At 35.0% G+C, this 21,840-nt stretch overlaps 3 protein-coding genes across 4 annotated transcripts; all 3 read right to left on the bottom strand.

Annotated features, from left to right (window-relative positions):
* Window positions 1–6,785: 6,785 nt before the first annotated feature.
* LOC140880433 (putative lipase ROG1) lies at window positions 6,786–11,738 on the bottom strand. The gene is made up of 10 exons (XM_073284866.1): window positions 11,301–11,738; window positions 10,767–10,834; window positions 10,012–10,082; window positions 9,654–9,893; window positions 8,478–8,641; window positions 8,294–8,349; window positions 8,134–8,186; window positions 7,932–8,049; window positions 7,615–7,712; window positions 6,786–6,949 (listed from the first exon to the last, which is right to left on the bottom strand). Exons 1-10 carry the CDS (start codon window positions 11,441–11,443, stop codon window positions 6,878–6,880), a joined length of 1,083 nt encoding a protein of 360 aa, XP_073140967.1. The 5' UTR covers window positions 11,444–11,738; the 3' UTR covers window positions 6,786–6,877.
* A 1,346-nt stretch (window positions 11,739–13,084) lies between these two features.
* On the bottom strand, window positions 13,085–19,037 carry LOC140882693 (uncharacterized). 2 transcript variants are annotated; one of them, XR_012150265.1, is made up of 7 exons: window positions 18,598–19,037; window positions 17,474–17,962; window positions 16,660–16,881; window positions 16,498–16,570; window positions 15,110–15,220; window positions 14,329–14,811; window positions 13,085–13,301 (listed from the first exon to the last, which is right to left on the bottom strand). XR_012150265.1 is itself a non-coding variant. In XM_073288842.1 (6 exons), exons 1-6 carry the CDS (start codon window positions 18,712–18,714, stop codon window positions 14,444–14,446), a joined length of 1,380 nt encoding a protein of 459 aa, XP_073144943.1. In that variant the 5' UTR covers window positions 18,715–19,037; the 3' UTR covers window positions 14,162–14,443. The 2 variants fall into 2 exon arrangements, 1 of the variants encoding a protein (XP_073144943.1); XM_073288842.1 differs by lacking the exon at window positions 13,085–13,301 and having other exon boundaries at window positions 14,162–14,811.
* Window positions 19,038–19,944: 907 nt separating this feature from the next.
* Window positions 19,945–21,583, bottom strand: LOC140884421 (H/ACA ribonucleoprotein complex subunit 2-like protein). The gene is made up of 4 exons (XM_073291176.1): window positions 21,433–21,583; window positions 21,247–21,316; window positions 20,967–21,072; window positions 19,945–20,368 (listed from the first exon to the last, which is right to left on the bottom strand). The coding sequence occupies exons 1-4, from the start codon at window positions 21,560–21,562 to the stop codon at window positions 20,207–20,209; spliced, it is 468 nt and encodes a 155-aa protein (XP_073147277.1). The 5' UTR covers window positions 21,563–21,583; the 3' UTR covers window positions 19,945–20,206.
* Window positions 21,584–21,840: the final 257 nt, after the last annotated feature.

Raw genomic sequence — 21,840 nt, 5'->3', positions numbered from 1 at the left:
TATGCTCTTGACCGTTTTGGATAAAACCATCTGGTTGCATCATATAAATGCTTTCCTTAAGATTTCCATTTAGAAATGTTGTCTTGATGTCCATTTGCCACACCTCATAATCAAAATGAGCTGCAATGGATAAGAGAATCCGAATAGACTTTACCATAGCCACAGGTGAGAAGGTTTCTTCATAATCGATTCCTTCTCGTTGGCTAAAACCTTTAGCTACTAATCTAGCCTTAAAGGTTTCTACTTTTCCATCTATTCCTCTCTTTCTCTTGTAGACCCACTTACACCCAATAGGTTTTACCCCTTCAGGCATATCTACAAGATCCCAGACAGAGTTAGTGTACATGGATCGCATTTCTGAGTCCATAGCACTCCTCCATTGGTCAGCGTCTATATCCTCCATAGCTTTTTTGTACGTAATGGGATCCTCCTCTTGTTCTATAGAGACTGCCTCTAAGAACTCTCCATAGAGCAAGTATCTAGAAGGTGGTCGAATGACCCTCTCACTACGTCTAAGTCGTGGAGGTTCTTGGTTGATTGGATTTGATTGTTGGTTCCTTGAGTTTGCTTCTTCACCATGTGCCTCATTCTCCATGTCGGTACGGTGAGGTGAATTAACATTAGGAACATTATCTTCCACCATATCAGTTGTTCGAAAAACAATGATTAATGGTGGTATAGATGTGAAATCAAACTGAGTAGGTTCAGTGCGGATCTCTGGAGTAGATGATGTTTCAACAATATCTTCCAAAAGAACCTTACTCTTTGATTCACGATCTTCTATGTATCTGTCCTCTAAGAAGGTTGCATTTGTACTCACAAATACCTTCTTATCCTGAGGACTATAGAAGTAGTATCCTCTCGTTCCCTTAGGATATCCAACAAACACACATGCTTCTGATCTAGATTCCATTTTATCCATCTTTCTCTTGAGCACATACGCAGGACATCCCCATATCCGAATATGTCTTAGATTGGGTATACGCCCATTCCACATTTCTAGGGGTGTCTTAAAGACAGACTTAGAAGGAACCATGTTCAATAAGTATATTGCAGTTTGAATAGCATATCCCCAAAAAGATGTATTGAGCATAGAGAAACCTAACATGGATCTAACCATGTCCAACAAAGTCCTATTTCTCCTTTCCGAGACACCATTTTGTTGAGGAGTATATGGTGCGCTCAATTGGGATAAAATCCCATTATCTGATAAGTATGCTCTAAAGCCACTGGATAGATACTCACCACCTCGATCTGATCGAAGTGTTTTTATGCTCTTACCTAATTGTTTTTCCACTTCATTTCTGAATTCTTTGAACTTTTCAAAAGCTTCAGATTTGTGGGACATTAGGTAAACATAACCGTATCTAGAGTAGTCATCAGTGAAGGTGATGAAGTACTGAAATCCGCCTCTAGCTTGAACACTAATTGGTCCACATACATCAGTGTGCACTAATTCCAAAACTTCATTGGCTCTATGTCCTTTAGATTTAAAGGACATCTTAGTCATTTTACCCTCCAAACAAGATTCGCATACAGGCAAGGATTCCACCTTTAAATCACTTAAAGGACCATCCTTTACCAACTTTTGAATCCTATTAAGGTTGATATGACCAAGCCTCAAATGCCACAAATAAGTTTCATTAGTGGGAGATAATTTTATTCGTTTGTTGGATTGCGTGTGATACAAAGAGCTGTCAACGGGTTTTAAGACATACAAATCATTATTCAAATGTCCTTTGCATATATGAGCTTTATTCAAGGAAATATCAACCACCATTTGTGAAAAATGGACAAAATATCCTTGTCTAAACAATAAAGCAACAGAAATCAAATTTCTAGTAATGTCAGGAACATAATAACAATTTCTCAAAACCAAATGTTTATTATTCTGAAAATAAAGATAAACGACTCCAACAGCTCTTGCAGATACCACAGCTCCTGTGCCAACTCTAAAAGTATGTTCCCCTTCATTGAGCTCCTTGGTTACTTGGAACCCCCTGCAATGAATTGCATATATGATTAGTGGCTCCAGAATCTACAATCCAAGTATCAGTAGAATCAACCACTAAATAAGACTCAATAAATGATAACTCACCACCTCTTTGCTTTTTGGAAGCTAGGTATCCTTGGCAGTTCCTCTTCCAATGACCCTTCTCTCCACAATGGAAACATTTTCCTTTGGGTTTGCCATCTATTTTGACTTTCTTTGCTTTTTGCTGTGGACCCTTCTTGTTGGGCTTCTTCCTCTTATTATTTCCAAATTTACCTTTCGGTTTGGAATAGGATGGTCCAACAGAAGCAACAGCAAGTGCATCACCACTTTGAGTTTTAAGAACACTTTCAGCATTTTGGAGTTTCTTCATCAACTCAGTCAAGGACATGTTTAGCTTGTTCATATTATAGCTAACCTTGAATTGTGAGAACATCTCAGGGAGAGTCTCAAGTGCCATGTCAACCTGAGTCTCTGATTTGATTTCAGCCCCTAAAACCTCAGCCACATTGAATTGACCGATCAATGCAAGCATATGATCTCTCACGGGCATCCCAGGTTTCATGTGCATGTTCATAATGCTCCTAATGGCTGCTTGACATGCCTGACGTCCTTGATGCTCAAACATTTCCTGAAGGCTTTCCATGATTTTTACCGCGGTTTCCATATTCTGATGTTTTTGTTGCAACACATTTGAGATGGATCCCAAAATATAGCAACGAGCCATCTCATCAGAACGGACCCACTTATCATAAGCCTGCATTTGTGCAGCAGTGGACTCCGCCGTAGGCACCGAGGGACATTCTTCAGTAAGCACATATTTATGTTTCTCCGCAGTTAAGACAATCATCAAATTGCGTTTCCAATCAATGTAATTTTCCCCAACTAGTTGGTTGTTTGTTAAAAGCATGGACAGTGATAGTGAGTTTGAAGACATTTTTCTGAAATTAAAATAAATTAAATGAGCAACACATAAAATAAATAAAATGACATGTGTTATGCAAAAAAAAAAAAAAAATGCATTAGTAGACCCAAAAACTACTTACAACACAACAATGACCTAAAACTCCAAAATCAAATTATACTCTTCTTTAGGAAAAGTAAACACGATTTATAGCTAGGCTGGGACCCTCCCACTAAATTCAATATATCTAGCATCTCATGCAATATTAATTTTGTATTGCTTGATTTTTGGCCATAAAAAATACATTGTTTGACTATTCTATAGGAATATCTCACAATGTTATTGACTTAAGTGTATACCCTTATATTGATTATTTTTCAAGTACTTAATTAATTATGTCACCAATAGGGTGATCAAAATTAATTTTACTTTTAAAAAATTATCACCATGTCGGGTCCAATCAAGTAACCGAAATAGTCCAGCCCTCCTATAGGGAGACCAATGAAAATTGGCACGAGGCATATACAAATTCTTACTAATGAACTAATAAGGGAGACCATGAGCTCATATAAAATACACCCCTCACACTTAATATTTTTGAAAAATAATTTTGGGTTTTATCCGATTAATAATATCCTAACTATTTTAACTCATAAAATAGTTCAATTATTAATCAAAAATTTATTTTCTATACATAAAAATAGAAAATAAATAAAATTTTGGGTTTTATCCGATTAATAATATCCTAACTATTTTAACTCATAAAATAGTTCAATTATTAATCAAAAATTTATTTTCTATATATAAATATAGAAAATAAATAAAATCTTATTTTATGCATGACAATGTAGTACCTAAAGCGGTGTTTATGCAATCTACATGGCATGATACATGAATGACATATAATGCACATAATAATTAAATCAATAAGCAATAATTAAACAAGAACAAATTTATGGCTCATCCTAGACACAAAAATATAAATAAATTAATTGAACCACAAACTGGTCCAATCCTTCAATTTAAATATTTGTGTCCAGCCCAGTCTTTATTTGACTCAAGGCAATGACCCAAGGCCAACAGAAAACCCATGAATCACGACCCGGTTCATGGTCCATGACCCGAAAATCCATGGACCAAACCCGCGACCCATAACCCGGATCTCTCTTTTGCCCTAGCCACGCCGCCGCCATGTCCACCAAACCGCTGCCGCCGCCTGTGAAATTCGCCGGAAATGGTTGTGAACAACACCTAGCTCGTCGCTGCGCCACACACGGAGAAACCATCGTGACTTCTCTATTGCTTCGAATTCGAAGCAACCGGTCGCGATTTTCCCCATCCAGCACAGCCACGATCGTGCCTTCTCCTCCCGCCTGCGATCTGGTTTTTCAACGCATTAGAAAAGCCGCGTGACATCTAGGAAGGTTTCCCTAGGCTTTGAAACGGTTTGGCTTGCTTCTTCGATCACATCTAGAGCTTCCATGGAGGAATTCGTAAATTGCAGAACAGGTCCTTGATTAATGAAGAAGATGCAGTCTGGTCCCTGGTTACTTTGGACGAAATTGCACATTGACCCTCCGATTGATCCAAAAATTTTCAGAAAGCTCCAAATTCGAAAATTACAATAAAAAATGTAATAAAATAAACAAGGGAAAACATGGAGCCGTAATCCACCCCCTTGGTTACAGACTCGATAATTACGAAATACAATTTCACCAAAATCTAGGGCCATAAACTGTTCAAAAAATTATATTTATTCATCCAAACCATAATCACATAAATCTAACACCGCTTTTAACTAAAACATGCATACAAAATTAATTAATTCGAAATACGCAAAACACTATCAAAACCCGTGGCTCTGATACCATATGTTAGCCAAGACTGAGAAAATCGAATCACAAAAATTAATTTTATGTGATTCCAATAATCTCATAAAACAGGATCATGATTGTTTCACGTATTTAACACGAATTAATTAATTTACCACACAAAGGAATTGAGATTACCCTTGAAGCGTGCTTTACGTTGGCTTGTCTGCAACAGATGTGCAACTCAGCGCTTCAAACCTTCAAGCCTTCTCTGGTGTTCTCTCAAACTCAAACGTAGGATTTTTTGTACGTGGTAACAACTTTCTGTCAGACTACGTTTTATCAAGTAGTCTAGAAAGATAAGATAAATTCAAAAATGAAATTATCTCTTTTTCATAAATTAAAAGATTATCAATCGTATCAAATCTTATCGTATCGGTAAAGTTTTAATTCAAACTTTCCATAGATAAAGATACTATAATCATATTAATTTATTTCTACGAGTTTCATAAATTATAACTCATATAATTTATTTGAGTTTATATTTGAGCCACCAAAGGGACCTGATCGGACCCAATTAAATTAAGCTCCAATAAATTAATTTGATCTAATCAACTCATGATTAATCAAGATAATTTATTAATCTTATTCTACTCCACTAAAAGAACAAGATTGCACTCTTAATTTAATTGAAATTACTAAAGCATAAAATCAATAATTATATACTCAGATTGATCGACCCAACAATTTCTTTACCCGCGCCATCCCTTCATGTTTAAGCTACTTTGTCTCTTATTTCCAGACATTAGAAACATTGTTCCGTCGCAAGTTCATAGCATTCATATTGATGAAAATTGGTTGTATTTTTTTTTTTTTTTGCAATCTGTAAGTTTGTGTTTTCTATGTTAGAGTCAAGAATCATCATTGGGAGATGGATTTAAATTTGTCGCCCCAAAACTGGAAAAAATGCTCTCGACAATTTCTTTCTGGCCAATCTAACGGGGAGCGTGTTTCCATTGTTTGATTCTTAGCTTTTCTTGTACGTTACTTATAAGCTCAAACAGTTATTTAGAATAGTTGAGAATGGTCCTAGTTTTCGGTATATATGCATGTATAGCAACATTTAGGTACCGTTTGGTTCTAGGATAGGATAATTAATATTTGGATAAGTAATATAATATAATAAAAAAATAAATAAAAAATGATAGTTAATATAATATTTGATTTGATTGATAGATTATATTTTATGTGATTTGATTGATTGAATTTTATATAAAAATGATAAATTACCATTTTGTCCTTTTTAAAAATAAATAAAATATGAATAATATTATTTATAAGGGTAATATAGTAATTTAAATTCAATGATTTGATTGATATAAAATAAATGATTAATGATTTGATTGATGTAAAATAAATAATTAATAGATGGATAAATAGTACGACGAGAAAAACGAAAAATTAGATAGGACAAGTTATACAAGTATTATTTGCACTTGTACCAAACAAGCCCTTATGGGACAGATTATGATATTCGATAGACATCAGATGTGGTCGAAGCCATGAATGCTCAGAAGTCACAAATGCCATTTGTTTAACATAACACATTCTATTATTTTAAAAAAAATCGAAATATTCAAATTTCATGAAAAAACTAAAATGTGAAGATATTTTTAATTTTTTTTTAAAAAAAACGCCATCAAAATCAGGTTTCTCATTTTGAAAGTTCAAGGAGAAAAACAGGCATGTTTCTTTAAATCAAAGAAAAGTTTTAATGCAAAATGAAGAATGTTTGTTTTGAAATCACAAAACTATTTAAATGAAAAAAAATCATTTCATTAGTGCATTTCAAATAATTTTACAATTTAAAAAACAACGCATGATTGGGTTTGTCATATTCATTGCACACACATCATAACTCAACAAAAATAAAATAGGGGCCGATTTAATGGAATGGCTATTTAAAAATCTAACAAGAAATCCGTAGTTTATTTTTCCAGAGAAAAATCTGATACGAAAACTCAGAAGCACTTTACAAAGACGAAATTATATAAATTGATAAAAACTTTGCCTCGTGGAATCAATAAATGATAATTTATGATATAGTCATACAGAGATGAGGACGATTTAGAGATAATAATTCAGTATACATATATACTTTTTGGAGTCCTACAAAAGAAAATGATTGATCATGTGTTGGATCACATCAGCGCCTTCCGAAAGCATGTGTCCATCCTTGACCTGCAGTGTATCCATAGGAAATTGTCACACATCAATAAAACTGACATAAACCTCAATGTTCAAAGAAGCTTTAGCACTTCCCATATATATTCTTATTTTTCTTCCACCAAAATATACCATTACCACAGTTACGACACTAAAATTGAAGCCAATGAGGTCTTGGCCTAGTGGTCAAGACTGAAACCCTGAGACCACGAGGTCTCAGGTTCGATTCCCGCTGACTGCGGGTAGATTTCTTAATTTATTTAGGTAGATTTAGCTACTTTCTTAGCTCGAAGCCAAGCAAGTGTCGAGTTCATGCTCAAGCCCGTCGGTTGTGCGGGCAAATTTCACTCTTTAGTGCTACGATATGATGTAATTTCGATATTCGATGCAATTTGTACTTAAAAAAAACACTACAATTGAAATTTGACACAACTTGAGATAATTTAAGCTTAGACTGAACTATTATTAACAAATCTGATAAAGAGTAATCCATTACAAATTTAGAAATTCTAGCCAAAATACCTAAACTATTTGTATGAAAAACGACTAAACATGATTTCCAACCAAAAAAGCGACGACCCAAAGTTAGGGGGAATGAAAATAAATTATTCTGAAACAGAAATATGGAGACTGCATTTCAAGAAAATCAGAGGTTGGAGGAGTCTTATTGAACAGCAGACCTGAATAAGGGAATGGGCAGCATATTTCAACCTGCTTTTATGGAAGCTGACATCTACTTTCTCCCATGACAGCCGAGATAAGCCATTTACCAGCTCTCCTGAATAAGATAACACTACTTTCAACATGATCAACTTACGTCGCGCATAAACGAGGAAGTTGTGAAACACGAACAGATGTTCGATTGGCAAAATATAACCCGTCATCTAAGTTCAATCAATAATTTATGCTGTGTCATGTTCGGTGAAAATATTTCTAGTCCATAATAAGCATCAACGACAACAGACCCTCCTACTAAATAGAATAGGACGTGACTAACCTTCTAGCTTATCTAAACCATCATCTTCTTTCAGAGACTCACCCTGCTCTGCCCCACATGCTTTGCACAGCTCTTCATACACAACATGAGGATATTTTTCGTCCACGCAATCCCCCCACTAAAAATAAGGTTAAATGTTATACAACTGAAATTACCATAAAGAAAATATTACAACTGCGTATTGAAGATGAATTGATGATACCTCGGGAAGTTCACTATTGCGCCGAATTGATGATGTTCTCCATCCTACTATATCTAAACGATATCTGTTAGGAAGACATTGAATCTACTAGGTATAAACAATAGACGGGTTAATCAGCATCAAATGTCAATGCTTTAAGTGTCAACTAAGTTGCGGATACGGTCATAGCCAACATTTGCATACGCCACTCTACGCTGGAAAGATCGTAAAGCAGACCTGCATGGCAGGATGGATGAGTTGTGTTACAGCTAAAACAGTATTCACGTATTTATCCAGTCTTATATGATAGCGAAGACCAGGTATTCAAGCCAATAAACTCAAGTCCATGAGATGGAGAAACCTACATGAATGGATATTCTTCGTTATCTTCCACCATGCGTCTTAGCAGCGGAGGCTTCCCGTCATCACAATCATTAAGAAAAAGGTGTCTGCCAGTTCTTCTGAATATCAAATGAATCACAAGACCAGCAACTTTCTCGAAAGCGGGTACGCCGAAAAGAAAAGGTACCTGACAAATGAAGAAATTTAAGATTGCACTTTGATGAAAAAGTTTGAATTAGATAGACATACTTGATTTAGGGAAAGATTTGAATGATTTATTTAAAATATACCCAAGAAAAATTTGCAAATCTTGGATTTATTTCAAATCCATCTCAATTACTATTGCATCTACATAATGTAACCAAGGGGTGGATTTGAAATTCACCCAACATAAATAATCAAAGCAATCCAGTGACTAAGAACAAGAATCAAGGAAAAATTTGGAAAATTCAGCATCCATATAGATGAAATAGAAGAAAACTCTGCAACAATTTTTCTGCCTAAAACTCTGAAATATAGACCTTAATCCCACACCAAATTACTTATCCCTGGCTGTCTTACTGGAGACTAACAAGAAGATAATAATCATCTCTTATACTATATCCATGACACTTAAACGTGATTGCAACTGGCTCTTTTTAGGCACTACATAGGTTACACCATAAAATGCATCATATACGCACTCAAGTCCTGTCCTCAAAGGCCTAAACAAACTTTGAACAAAAAATCCCCAGCGGCCCAGCTAAAATGACAATTTTGAAATATGTTAAGGGTGTGAGAATAAGTAAATCATGTTAAAAAAGCCATTATTTTCCACCGAAAAATTATAGGTTAAACTTCCACAACATTCGATAGATTGATTACCCAGCACATTCAGGATCTTGTGCCCGAAATTCATAGGAGATTTCAGAAACCAAGTTCCAAGCTGAAAATGAATTGAAAGAGCAGCACCACCAATGTCCAATTTAAGTCCTACTACTATTGCATCCTCTTTAAGTCCTACTACTATTGCATCCTTACGAGATCTCTTTGCTCAAGCCCAGCACTATAACCACTCCGTATCAAAATCTAACACAAGCATATAGGTTGATAATATTGTGACCTGAGCTTTTTGCAGCGCATTCCATCATTCAATTAATATTTAATAATTTTTTATCAACCAAAAGACAATAGATGATGCAATGATCAAATAAATATACCTGTTTATTACCCCTAGAACCAAGATGCGGCGTAGCAAGAGTGATAAAGTTCACAGGTTCCAAACCAGCTATTGTACCTCTTAATTTTTCCTTATGTTCATTGACTGATACCTCTTCCGTGCTACTCCCCCATGGTCTATATAATTTCCCAATGGCATATCTTGCCACAAGTCCCCCCACAGAATGTGCAATGAAAGAAATTTTTCTTAAACCAGGCTTCCTTTTGACCACTTCAAGGACCTGAATGGCATGTCAAAGTTTGAATCAAAATGCTGGTATCCAGGATCAATTTTGCACATCATATTTCACAAGATTAGACTGAAAAAAACAAAAAAAGTTAAGTAGAGCAAGAATGTACCTCCTCCGCCAATCGCTCGCCCATTACATCCACGCCATCTAATGTCAATGATGCCATATTTTTTTCACTACCTGCAAATCGGATGATATTCCATGGAAAGGAATTAGCTAAAAAGATTCCAAATAATTGATAGAGTTCATGGTGCTTCTTGCTGGCTAAATAAAATGTTAACTTTTCTTTGTTTTTCCTTCTGAAACCAAAACCATCTGTTAATGAGACATGAAAGGATTTCAAATAAAAAAAGGAAATTGTCGCATTAGAAACAAATGATTGTGATGATAGTTTCACTATCGGTGGAACATAAAACACCATATAAGAGAAATAAATATTCAATAGCCATTGTTAAGACAAGTAAAAAATTTAGCCCTTTTATGATGAATCGGACAGCAGAAGAAAAGGTGTGCGAGTTTGTGGCTAATCCAGAATGCTCTTTCCGTGTGATATTAGGTTCCTCGAAGAATCACACCACCGCCATAAATACAGGTGGTAACAAAAGAAACAATACAGTATTAGACAATACATATCATCTATGATCATATAAAGTTTCTAACCTAAACCTACGTAGTTAATAAATGATGGCTTGGCGTACAGGTGACTGACAAATGAGAAAATGAAAGGGTTCTTCTCAATTCCTTTTCGAAGGGAGCAAGGTAAACGGTTGTGAGCATTGAACATATAAAAAAAGAACTTGCAAATATGCCTGACAAAGTTCAAAATGCTTGCATTATGCAAACTTGCAAAAATCAACCACTGACAATGAACAAAAACTTTATCAGGAAGCATCTTGACCAATTGCTCTGCGCCAAACTTCCAATCTGAGGCCCTGAGATATCAGAATCAAGTAAGAACTCGATGAATGTCACATTTTCACAAAGAACAACGAGTTCATAATATTATCTGCAACGAGAACCGCTCAAACTCGTGGCATGTTTACTATATTCCAAAACAATAATTAATAGGAAATGGCTTACAATCTGCACGTCCAAGTAAAACTAAACCCAGCCAAAAGGGACATCTTTATCAAAGATAAGCCATGTACCGAATAGCACCGATATTTAAAAAAAGCCATGATACAATAAAGATCGGAACTTGCCAAATGAAACACAGTTTTAGCACATTTGACTAAACTTTCAACTTTTCGGGAGAAATGCCAGATTCAATAAAAATGATGACCCATGAACAAAAAAAACAAATCCAAAACTCGCAAACGATAGATCATCTTAATTTACTAAAACTTGCCAAGAAAGATGATGTATCACAAGTCCGCGAGCGCACAAACACAAAACTACCTTCCAACAATCCCGTGGACCATCACAACAAGATGATCAGCCGAAGAAACATCTGTTTCCTTATCCGAGCATACATCCTCCCCTCCGTTTTCCATCCCAACCGACGTCACGACGCCGGTTCCCTCTACTTCTCCCTTTTCCATTCACCCTTTAAACGACGATTAATTAAGAGAACACCAGACAATTTCGCGTTCAATCAACAACGGACAAAAGTTCCTGATAAAATTTTGAATTTAAGCAACCATAACGCCGTCCCGTATTGAAACTTAGAAATCAAAAAGGGTTCCGCAATAAATGTTGATTGTAGGAAATTCTCAGCTGTAACGAAAGAGGAAGAAGACGGTGTATGTAGACTTTGGCGTGGCGGTGGACTTGTGAGCAAATGAACAAGTCCGCACTCCATTGTATTTGTATGTATGTATATAAGAGCTTTTGGTGAATCGGTGTTTTCTTTTTTACGGTTCGTGCAGTTACCACTGGCGTACGCGCATTTGCTGTTTGCCTACTGTGCAGTGTGATGTGAAATCAAGTGAACTTTTCCCTTCTTATGTATAGATAGATTTTAAAAGTAATATTTTTTTCGCTTTCAACACGAGTTTACTTGTGAAAAAACATGAAAATTATCTTTCAAAAAATAAAAAATATGAAAATTAAAAAATTACTTTCATTATAGGTTCGAACATCGTTATTGTGTTCATATATAAATACATAAGATTGTCTCATAATAAATTATAATTTTTTTTTAAGTTTGATTGAGTAATAGTCAATGACAACAAGTTTGATGATTCCAATCAATACTTTCTCGAACGTCAAATCAGGTTTACATAATACGATTTATTTGGTTATCGTGATTTATAGCCTGACTTGATTTACACATCCGTACGACCGAATAATATCGATCGCAAATTCTATATATAATAAATATATTTTTTTTAAAAAAGACTTTCCTTCTCCCTTTCCTAGAAGTTCTCTCTTTGTATTAATTGCCACCTTACATTAATAATGTTATGTGTCAAGTTAATATAGTGTTTAGGGAGAGCAAGCTATGGGCAAAGATGGTTAGTTTAGACTTTGCTCGATGAATTTTCATCCGTTGGAAATTAATTTTTGTGGTTATTTGATTAGTGTGATTTGTTACATTCGTGCATGCCAAATCATATATTTGTCAAAACTCAAAAGTCAAAACCAACAAATGAATATATGGAAAATGACGTCTAACCTTGCCCAAAAGAGATCGATCCGAAAAATTAAAAAAAAATGATTTAAAAATCGAAAATAGATGACCAAAAACAAACAGCATAGTAGTATCTTTCTCAATAAAATTGGAAACGCTTCTTATTTTGTTATATAAATCATAGTATAGTTGGTTGGTATTAAGTGTGAAATCTTGATCAGTTGGAAGTTTATATCTATATGTTATGGGGAAAATGGGAAACAAGAAATAGAAGACAACGCAGTAGGTATCATATGTTATGGGGGAAATGAGTCCATTTAATGATTTTTGGATTTTTTTAATTTGACAAATAGTGTATATATATTTTGTGGGTTTGGTGCCCACACTCATTTGTTTCCTCCGATTACAATACACCCCCATATTTATTTTCTATAACAAAATAAAAATATATATAAACACAAATCTATATAGAAAAATATTGCAAATTTTAGAATAAAAAAATATATCTACTATGTAAAAACTATATATTATCTAAATTTAATCAACGTCGCGTGCAGTTTGATCAATTATTATACAGTGAAATACGAAGCAAATTTAAAACCAGAGATTCGTAGAGTAGAGGGCAATCAACTTTGGAGTCAAACAAAAAAGCATAGAATCTATGAAGAAGCGTGCTTTTGGCTCTTAATCTTTGGATGCTAATACATAGAAAATTTCACATTTACTTTTAAAATTCAGAATATTTATTTATTTATTTTTTTGACTAGGGAACCCGCAGCCGCTACTTTTCGATGCGCTCTGAGTAAACCCCGGACTAACGCAATAGCCTGCAAACTACGCTAGTCAGATAAACCACACTGGGGAAACCCTGTGCGACAGACTAGTCCAAGAAGGTGTTGACAGGGAAATCAAACTTTTGAGCTCTGACCAAGAGTTCACCTACTCCACCGACTTGAACACCCTTAGAGACGAATATTTATTATAATGAATAATAATGACAAAGAGTGGAATGTATATAAAAAAATTTGTATTAAATGTGCACGTGGTAGGACATATATTGATATATATGCCTTCTCATACTCTACCGAGTATCCATGCACTAAAATTTGCAAGTGGCATGTAGTGTGGATAAGCACATATCCGTACAGCTAAGCTCCACATATATATGGACGTATCTCCAAGAACAGATCCTATGTCAAATACCATTATTATCTTTTTTTTAAAACAAAAACCAATATCTTGTAACACCACATCAGAGGTGCTTAAATTATTACATATTAAGTTGTGCAAATTATCCATTATTAACAAACAGTTAAATGTCTCACATCGACAGGATTAAATCTTTGAAAGTTGTATATATGAACCTGAATAGCTTTTAACGTGGATTTAGACCCAAATGCATAATCTTAAGATCACATTGTGCCTAATTATAATGTGCATCTATAGGTGTGATTTCCATTCATCACCTTTTGGATTATACATCATAACTACTTAATCCTTTGATAATTTTAAGCACATTATGGTGGTGCCTGATGTACAATGAGCACCATGATATCATTAGTTACTTTAGTTGATCTCTCATTAGTTTTGATGATTGCGTAACTCACGCGGCCAACCATTTCAAGTTGAAGGTGTGGCCATCATTAATCTTGAGGAGTTTCTAAAATTCACACGCGAAGAAACTTGCATTAATTTCACTCAACTCGCCCACAAAATTATGCAAGAACCTTGAAAAAGACACTATTGAGTTACAAAATAATCAAGAGACACGTTTTTGTAAAACGGATTCTGTTAAAATCATACTACATTAATACAACCAAAATAGATTAGGAAGAAATGTTAGAATCATGTTACCTTTTTCATCACAAAGATCTGCAAGTTAATGTGCTGAATCCGGGAATGATGCAATCCAGAAACTTCCCACATGCAGATGTCCATATATTAAGTCAAGATAATGTGAGATGAGGCGTTAGTCGTCAGAACTATAATCACTTGATTCTTGTAAAATGGGCAAAGCGGCACAACAGAATGATGCCTTGTCTTTGAGAAGAATACAGCTCCCATCCGAATTCCATTTCAGATCTAGTGCAGAAAACTCAGGAAAGGGCACATTGATGCAGTATGCGCCTGAGGGTGTCCACATGTATATTTGAGCACTTCCTGTACAAAAAACTAGACGTGGAAAGGTGGGATCCCAAGCTACAGCTCGAATAGGATCTTTTTGTATTAAGATCGATGCGAGCTCAAGTAGCTGCACATCCCATATCCAAAGGACTGTTGGCATGCTATCATTACGAGTGCATATAAATTGGCTGTTACTGCTCCATGAAATAAGCCCTGCAAGTTATTTTGATATATAATGATCAGAGAAACAACCGTTAAAAGATAAAAGATATATATGAGTCGACAATGTATGTGAGAGCAAGATCATCCATCACTTGTGCTCCAAGAGTAACAAAATTCCAATTTATAGCATTCTTGTCAAAAACAAAATGCGAGAAGTAAACGAAAGGGTCAGAAGTGATGCCTACAGACTTACTATCTGCTAAGACCAATACTAGAATATACTATCCGTTGTCAACAATATACATAAAAAAGTTAAATAAGATTGAGTCTGCTTTGATCTCTGTCTCACCTATTCCTTGCTTTGGATTTGGTTTATCCACTAGAGGCTTCTGGGAAGGGAGAGTAATGGGAAGTTCCATAACATCATATCTAACATGAATACACGTTTCATGAGCATTATCTGCAGGAATTTGTTAAGGGGAAAACATTAGATTGTAGACCAACTCTCTGGTATAAAAAGAAAAAATTAAAAGCTGCAAGGATAAAAATGATATCATTAAGCCCAAAAGATATAAATTTAACGAATATGCTTCCACAAAAAACATGCTTACAGTCGCACTGATTTCTCAGCAGCGATTAGATTACAAAACATGCAGTTAAACAACATAAATGGAGAATAAACAACTTAAAGTTGAGTTAAAAGCCTTAGAAACTGCCAACTTATGTAACCATGGCCATTTTTGAAATCTCCATCTTTGTTTTACTACACAACTTAGTAGTTAGTTCATAGCAACTAATAATAAGAATCAACAGCAACCTAACTTAACTAAGAGCAGCTTGGACAGAAAATGAAGTGGGAGCCCGTTCTCGAGAAATTTAGTTTGTAATAATTAAGGGGAAAAAAAAGGAAAATTACTTTGTTCGCTCCTTTGATTGCTAAGAAAAGCAATGTTTAACTACAAAAAAGTTTGTAAAAACTCACATGATTGGACCAAACTGACCGTAGCATGCACATGATAACTCTGGAATGATGAGCCACTTATATGATACCTGAGTATGCAACAACAACAAGCCTTTCTTTCTTACTAAGTGGGATCAGCTATATACCCTCATTTATATTCAATTCAAATGAATTTAATCTTGCTTAATCGTTGTCAACTAAGGCTTCTTCGGTCTCCCTCTTCCTCGGTTAATATGTGTGTTTGCCATTGTCTCACATCGTCTAACTAGGGGTATTTATTGGCCTCCTAAATACATGTCTATACAACCTTAAATGTGTCTCATTTTTTTTTTCTCAATAGGTGTAGCCCAAAATTCCTTTGTAACGTTCTTGTTTCTTATCATGTCCACCTCGTATGTCTGTATATACACCTTAATATCATCATCTCTATGACTCTCATCTTCTGTTCATGCGCTCGATGCATCACCAAACATTCAACTCCATATTACACAGCAAGGTCTAATTGCTATTTTGTAAAATTTCCCTTCAAGCTTAGACATGCCTGATGATATGCTATTAATTTTATGTATGAAATATATCAATATCATAATACGTCTTTAGTCGCTGATAATAGAATCAGAAGACTTCTGGATATATTATAAACTAATTTAAAATGCTCCAGGTGCTTTCGCAAATAAAATAGTGACAATAAAAATACAACAATCACAAATACATTGCATTGCCAGTGATATGAAGCAACATCTTGACTATATTTTCAGGGCAACTATAGCACTTACCAACATTTTGTTGAATGAATTCATCATCTAGTGACAATTCTGACATATCAAGTTGCAATGGTTCATCAACCTCCTAAATAGACATAAAAAAGAATTTAAAGGTTTTTCAGAAAAAGTAAAAATAACAATCTATGATCGTCAAATAAATGAAGAGAGATTAACCTTGAAAATAGCAGCAGCACAAGGGCCACGAACGGTAGATAGATGTGTAAATTCTGCAAATACTTTCCACGTCAAGTGATTCAAAACCCGTATCATTTGGTCATAACTTCCTACTGCTAAGAATTGGCTACACGGTGACCAAGATACACTTTTTACACCTAATCCACTTTCATATGCTTGATACTTGGATAAACACCGGCCATCTGGTGAATATATAAGAACCTACACCCAAAGAGAAAAATATAAGATCATTTTCTAGTAACAACATACAAACTTAAGCATGGACATTGAGGAACAGTATCTTGCACAATTATAAAGACATGACATGAGATTGCTTATGATGTCAAAAGTAATACCCCATTTCTAGAAGGTAAGAAAACATCAACTCATTAAAGTTAACGTGGGAACAAAAACAAAACATGATCCACATCAGAAATTAATAAGATGCCGACAAAAAAGTCTTAAAAATTTTTGTTCACCTTCAACAACCATATGAGGTAATTCCAGTGTAAAATAAATCAGAAATATTTTATCGGAGAACTGAAATGGGCAAGGACATCTAGAAATCACATGCAAAACTAAGTTACTTTTACTCTATTATGACTATGCACATGCACATTTACTGCCTCAGATATACACATGGAGTTGAAAATTTCAGAGCTGGAAATATAAATAACGTGATACGCTGGTATCAATAGAGGACCAAAAAATGCATGAAACTTTGGTATAGACATAATCAAGCGAATTACCTTGTCGACAGTTCAAATGGATGCTACATATCGTGGAGCAATGACATGTCAGTGAGAAAGAATACCTTGTATTCAAGAGGGGAATCCCATATGACTATGGCACTATCATCTGGTGACCACTGAATATCAGTCAAATCCAATGTGTCAACTGCAAAAACCCCCATAATCTCCCACGTATAACAAGAAAGCAGATTGACATAGTCCTTGCAATCACGTCTGGTGCATATCGCAGCAAACTTTCCGTCCTTTGTGAATGATACTCCCTTAGATCCATGCTTTGGCCATTGCACATGTATGCATGCTGTATTTAACAATGACCAAACTGTTAACCGCAGCTGAAACTCAGACGTGGTAAGTATGTGCCGACTGTCAGGACTCCACCTAGCATAGGAAATACCAGCAGGACCTTCGTCTATTTTGCAAGTCCATTCTGGCTGTGTCAATGACCAGGCTTGTATCATAGGTCTCTTAAAAAGACCGCAAAGCACGTATTCAGAATCAAGGGCCCATTCTATGTACGTTATTTTGTCTAAGCATGAAAATAATTGCACAACCTGCAAATTGAATTTATCAATATCAAAACCAAAACCAATTCAACTCTAAAACCCTGAACAGCCCAAGGATTTCCAAGCAAGACTATACTCAACATTTTCCTGCTCAAATATCATTATATTGGTAGCAACATTTACATACTGAGCATCACTTTCTTGTGATTGAGCACTCAGTTCGTGAATGATTGCTAGAACTCCTTCCAAAGAAAACAACACCGGTATAGAGACTAACACATGCCAAAATGAATAAAAGTAGCAAAAAATCGTATCATCTGTGGACTTCTATGAATGCATATGTGCACGCAACTTCAGCAAGCTATATTTTCTCTTTATGAGGAATTAAAGCATTTTTGGCGTTCTCAAGCAATTCAAAACGTAAACTGGGAAAAAAAACTAAAGGATCCTAGAAAATAAACAGTTTTGGCTTCAAAAAATATTGGGAAATTCAAGTGTCTCAACCATAACTCAATAACCCACCACAACTTAAACATGAAAATTTGCATCAACTGCCAATTATATGAAAATTTGCTTTCAAAGAATTTCTTTTTTAAAAAAACATCCAAGAGCCTAGCTTTACCAAATTACAAAATCGAGTCAAACCCATTAAATTCAACAGAAAAAGATAGAATCGCAGCTACCTTAAGAGTGAGAACATCACGAATGACGAGACGATAATCCACAGCAACCGCCAAAAACCTTGCATTAGGGGAAAACGAACATGGCCCCGTCTGCTTGAAAACTTCAGTAAATTCCATTTAACCACCCAAAAGATGATTAAATGGGGAGAAAACAAAGCTTTAACCGAGAATGCGAGTGGATCTATGAATTGATTCGGGGGATCTACTAAAAGGCTCGGTGAAAATGGAGGTCATGTAGTAGAAGTGAAAAAGAGCTCCAGAGAGGTTCAAAATTTGAAAGTACGGATATATAACAGATGGAAAAGCAGGAGAATTTCTTCAGTGTCAAATCAACATGTTCTTTTTTTCACCCCGTTCCCATATACAGTGAACTTGATCGATTTGGGATTGGCCATATCTTCGAATTAGTAAATATAATAGTTTTTTTAATACGTATATGCTATTATAACTTTTCTTGCTCAATGGATAAACTAGAGTATGACAATTGCAAATCACGCTGATCATATCGAGTAAGCTATGTACGCTAGGCTCGTAAGATAAATTATTAACAGGAGACATCGAATTTCTAACCACTACTTATTTTGACGACTCGGATATTCTTTGAGATAATATAATATTATAAATTAAGATTTAATATATTTGCTAATGCTTAAATAAAAATATAATATATTATGTATGTATATCAGATTAACAATTTTAACATTTAACATTTTAATTTAATACCATGCCATCGTTTACGGTCAATAAAATTAATCGATTTGAATATTATATCCAGTCAAGTTAATCAAATATAATATATTAATTATTTTAATTTAGATGATAACTTTGCTTACAAATTTATGATAAAAAGATATTATTCAACACGTGTTTAATAAAAACAATTTAGAAATAATAACGAGAAAACACATAATTTGGTTCTTGCATATTTTGAAATGAGATACAAATTACGGCAATTTAAATTTCAGGGCAAGACTCGCATCATGTTTGAACCTAGCATAACTTTAGCCTATACTTGCAGAGCATCAAACCGAGGCATGCGATATTTTTGTTGTTCTTTAAACTTAAATTATGTATTAATTTATGCTTAATTTAATTCAAAACTAAAAACTAATCATATAATGATTATAATTATCCAAAAATGATTTTAAAAAAAAGTCAATGTTAAAATCAACCTAATAACTTGTTTATCAATCACAACCCAACTTTGATTTTTAAATTTTTACATTTATTTCCAAACACTAGCTACTTTTAATTTTTTTTTAACTTTGTTATAATTTATAAATTTAATCACGCCTACAAAATATCAATCTTTTGCAAACACTCTACCGGAAAAATCACTTGCTGACATTACTAATTTTGTAATTTAAATTTAAATTTCAAAATGACATTCAATTTAACATACAAAACCAGCCACTCTCGTCTCTTTCTCAACTACTCAAAGACAGCAATATTTCGGCATGGAAGCTAGGCTCTCTAGGGTAAAAGATGATTTAGATAGAATCGAAACCACAAAAAAGATTGTAACTTGAAACAGCTAAGACGATGAAACTTACAGCCTTCAACAGAAGCGGAATACAAACTAACTACGTAATATATAATCTCGAGTTCATCAAAACATTGAGTTAGCCAGCTCAGATATATCGGAAGCGACTTGGTCATAGTCTCCCTTCAACTTCTCTTGCTCATCCTGGCCAAGTTCCCCCTTAGTGGGCTTTGTCAGCACCAGAACACAGCAAGTTGGTCTCTTGGTAGCTCCGGCATTTGCAAGGTCCTGAAACAAGCAGCTTACAATGTCACTTCTACTCAATTTCATCAACTGTACATCATGGAAACATTATATACCTAGGTGGCCACGGTAGCATGCCACAAGTGTATATCTTTTCAATGAGTCAGAAAAGCATGTTAAAATCGGACTATGGGTAGAAAAAACAAATGAAACCAGGGCCAAGGAATCAGTAACATCTAGGAAAAGTGCTATTCAAAGCAAAGAAAATTTTGATCGCATTATGCATAGTTTCGTCTGAATTCTTAGGTCAATGGGCTCTGTTCTCCCATTTGATATGATTTCAAGCAACTTGATGCCTGATAAATATGTGACGATTACACAACATTTGTGAAAAATACAGGTTCTCCGACCTCCAATGACCACTTGCTTCTGTAACCCTTGCATGTTTTACCCTTGATGGTTAATGGTTCTATTCTACATGACAAATAAACTCAGGCAGTGTTTGAGAGAAGCACTAAAATTATGTGGAAAAGCTCAGAAGTGCTTGGGAGCTCTCTCAAACACTACATTAATACAACTGCCACAGCACAATATTAAGATCTAACAGTAATATATCACATGAAAGTAAGTAAAATAGACTTACTTCCTTCGAAGGAACATAGATATACGGTATGTTAGCTTCTTCGCACAAGACCGGAACATGAGTGATCACATCTATCGGCGATATGTTACCGGCTATAACACATAACCTGTCATGGTCACACGTACAATTGATATCAAAATAATGTGTCACAGTCAAATAACAGACAAAATCTTGAATCGCCATCCACAGCATCTCTACAAATACAAATAAACAAGGAAATTCGGCGGTTTTCGACAGCTTTCTGACTCTATCCAAAAAAAAAAATTTAAGAACAAAGTACCCTTTATTGCCGCGGCGAATACTTTTGACAACTTCCTTGACCCCTCTCTTCAGGCATTTGTGCTCCGCAGCTGCAATTTAATCGGAAAACAAAGTTATGGGCAGAAAAAATCTCCAAAAACATATAAACAAACAACATTATGCATCAGAAAGAAGAATCTACAATAAAAAAGAGGTTAATGGCGACCTCTCCGGACAAGTTTGAGGGTTCGTTTGCAGAGTTTCTTCCCGGCGAGTGGCTTGGCGATTGGGGCGAGAGCCAAAATCTTCTTCTTCTCTTTCAGAGATGACTTCTCCGTCTCGCTGTCGCTTCCCATGTCTTCCGGTTGTGTGCGCACGGACACTGATTAGGGTTTTAGCCTTTTTATATTTAATAATAATAATAATAATAATAATATTGTTTTTAATTTATTTACTATTAATTAATTAACTGCGTTGAATAAATAAAAATATCTTTATACTATAGAACATTGATAGAGTATGATTGATTAAAATCAGTGGGTCTAGTGCTTTTGGGCCTACTGATTTTAACTAATCATACTCTGTCGCGCCACTCCAAGGACACTCCTTGTAGACCTGGACAAGGGCCGGGTTG

This window comes from Henckelia pumila, chromosome 2 (genome assembly GCF_033568475.1).
Source record: "Henckelia pumila isolate YLH828 chromosome 2, ASM3356847v2, whole genome shotgun sequence".
Lineage (NCBI taxonomy): Eukaryota > Viridiplantae > Streptophyta > Magnoliopsida > Lamiales > Gesneriaceae > Henckelia > Henckelia pumila.
The sequence above is the reverse complement of the archived record's forward strand: the minus strand, read 5'-3'. Positions and strand labels throughout refer to the sequence as shown.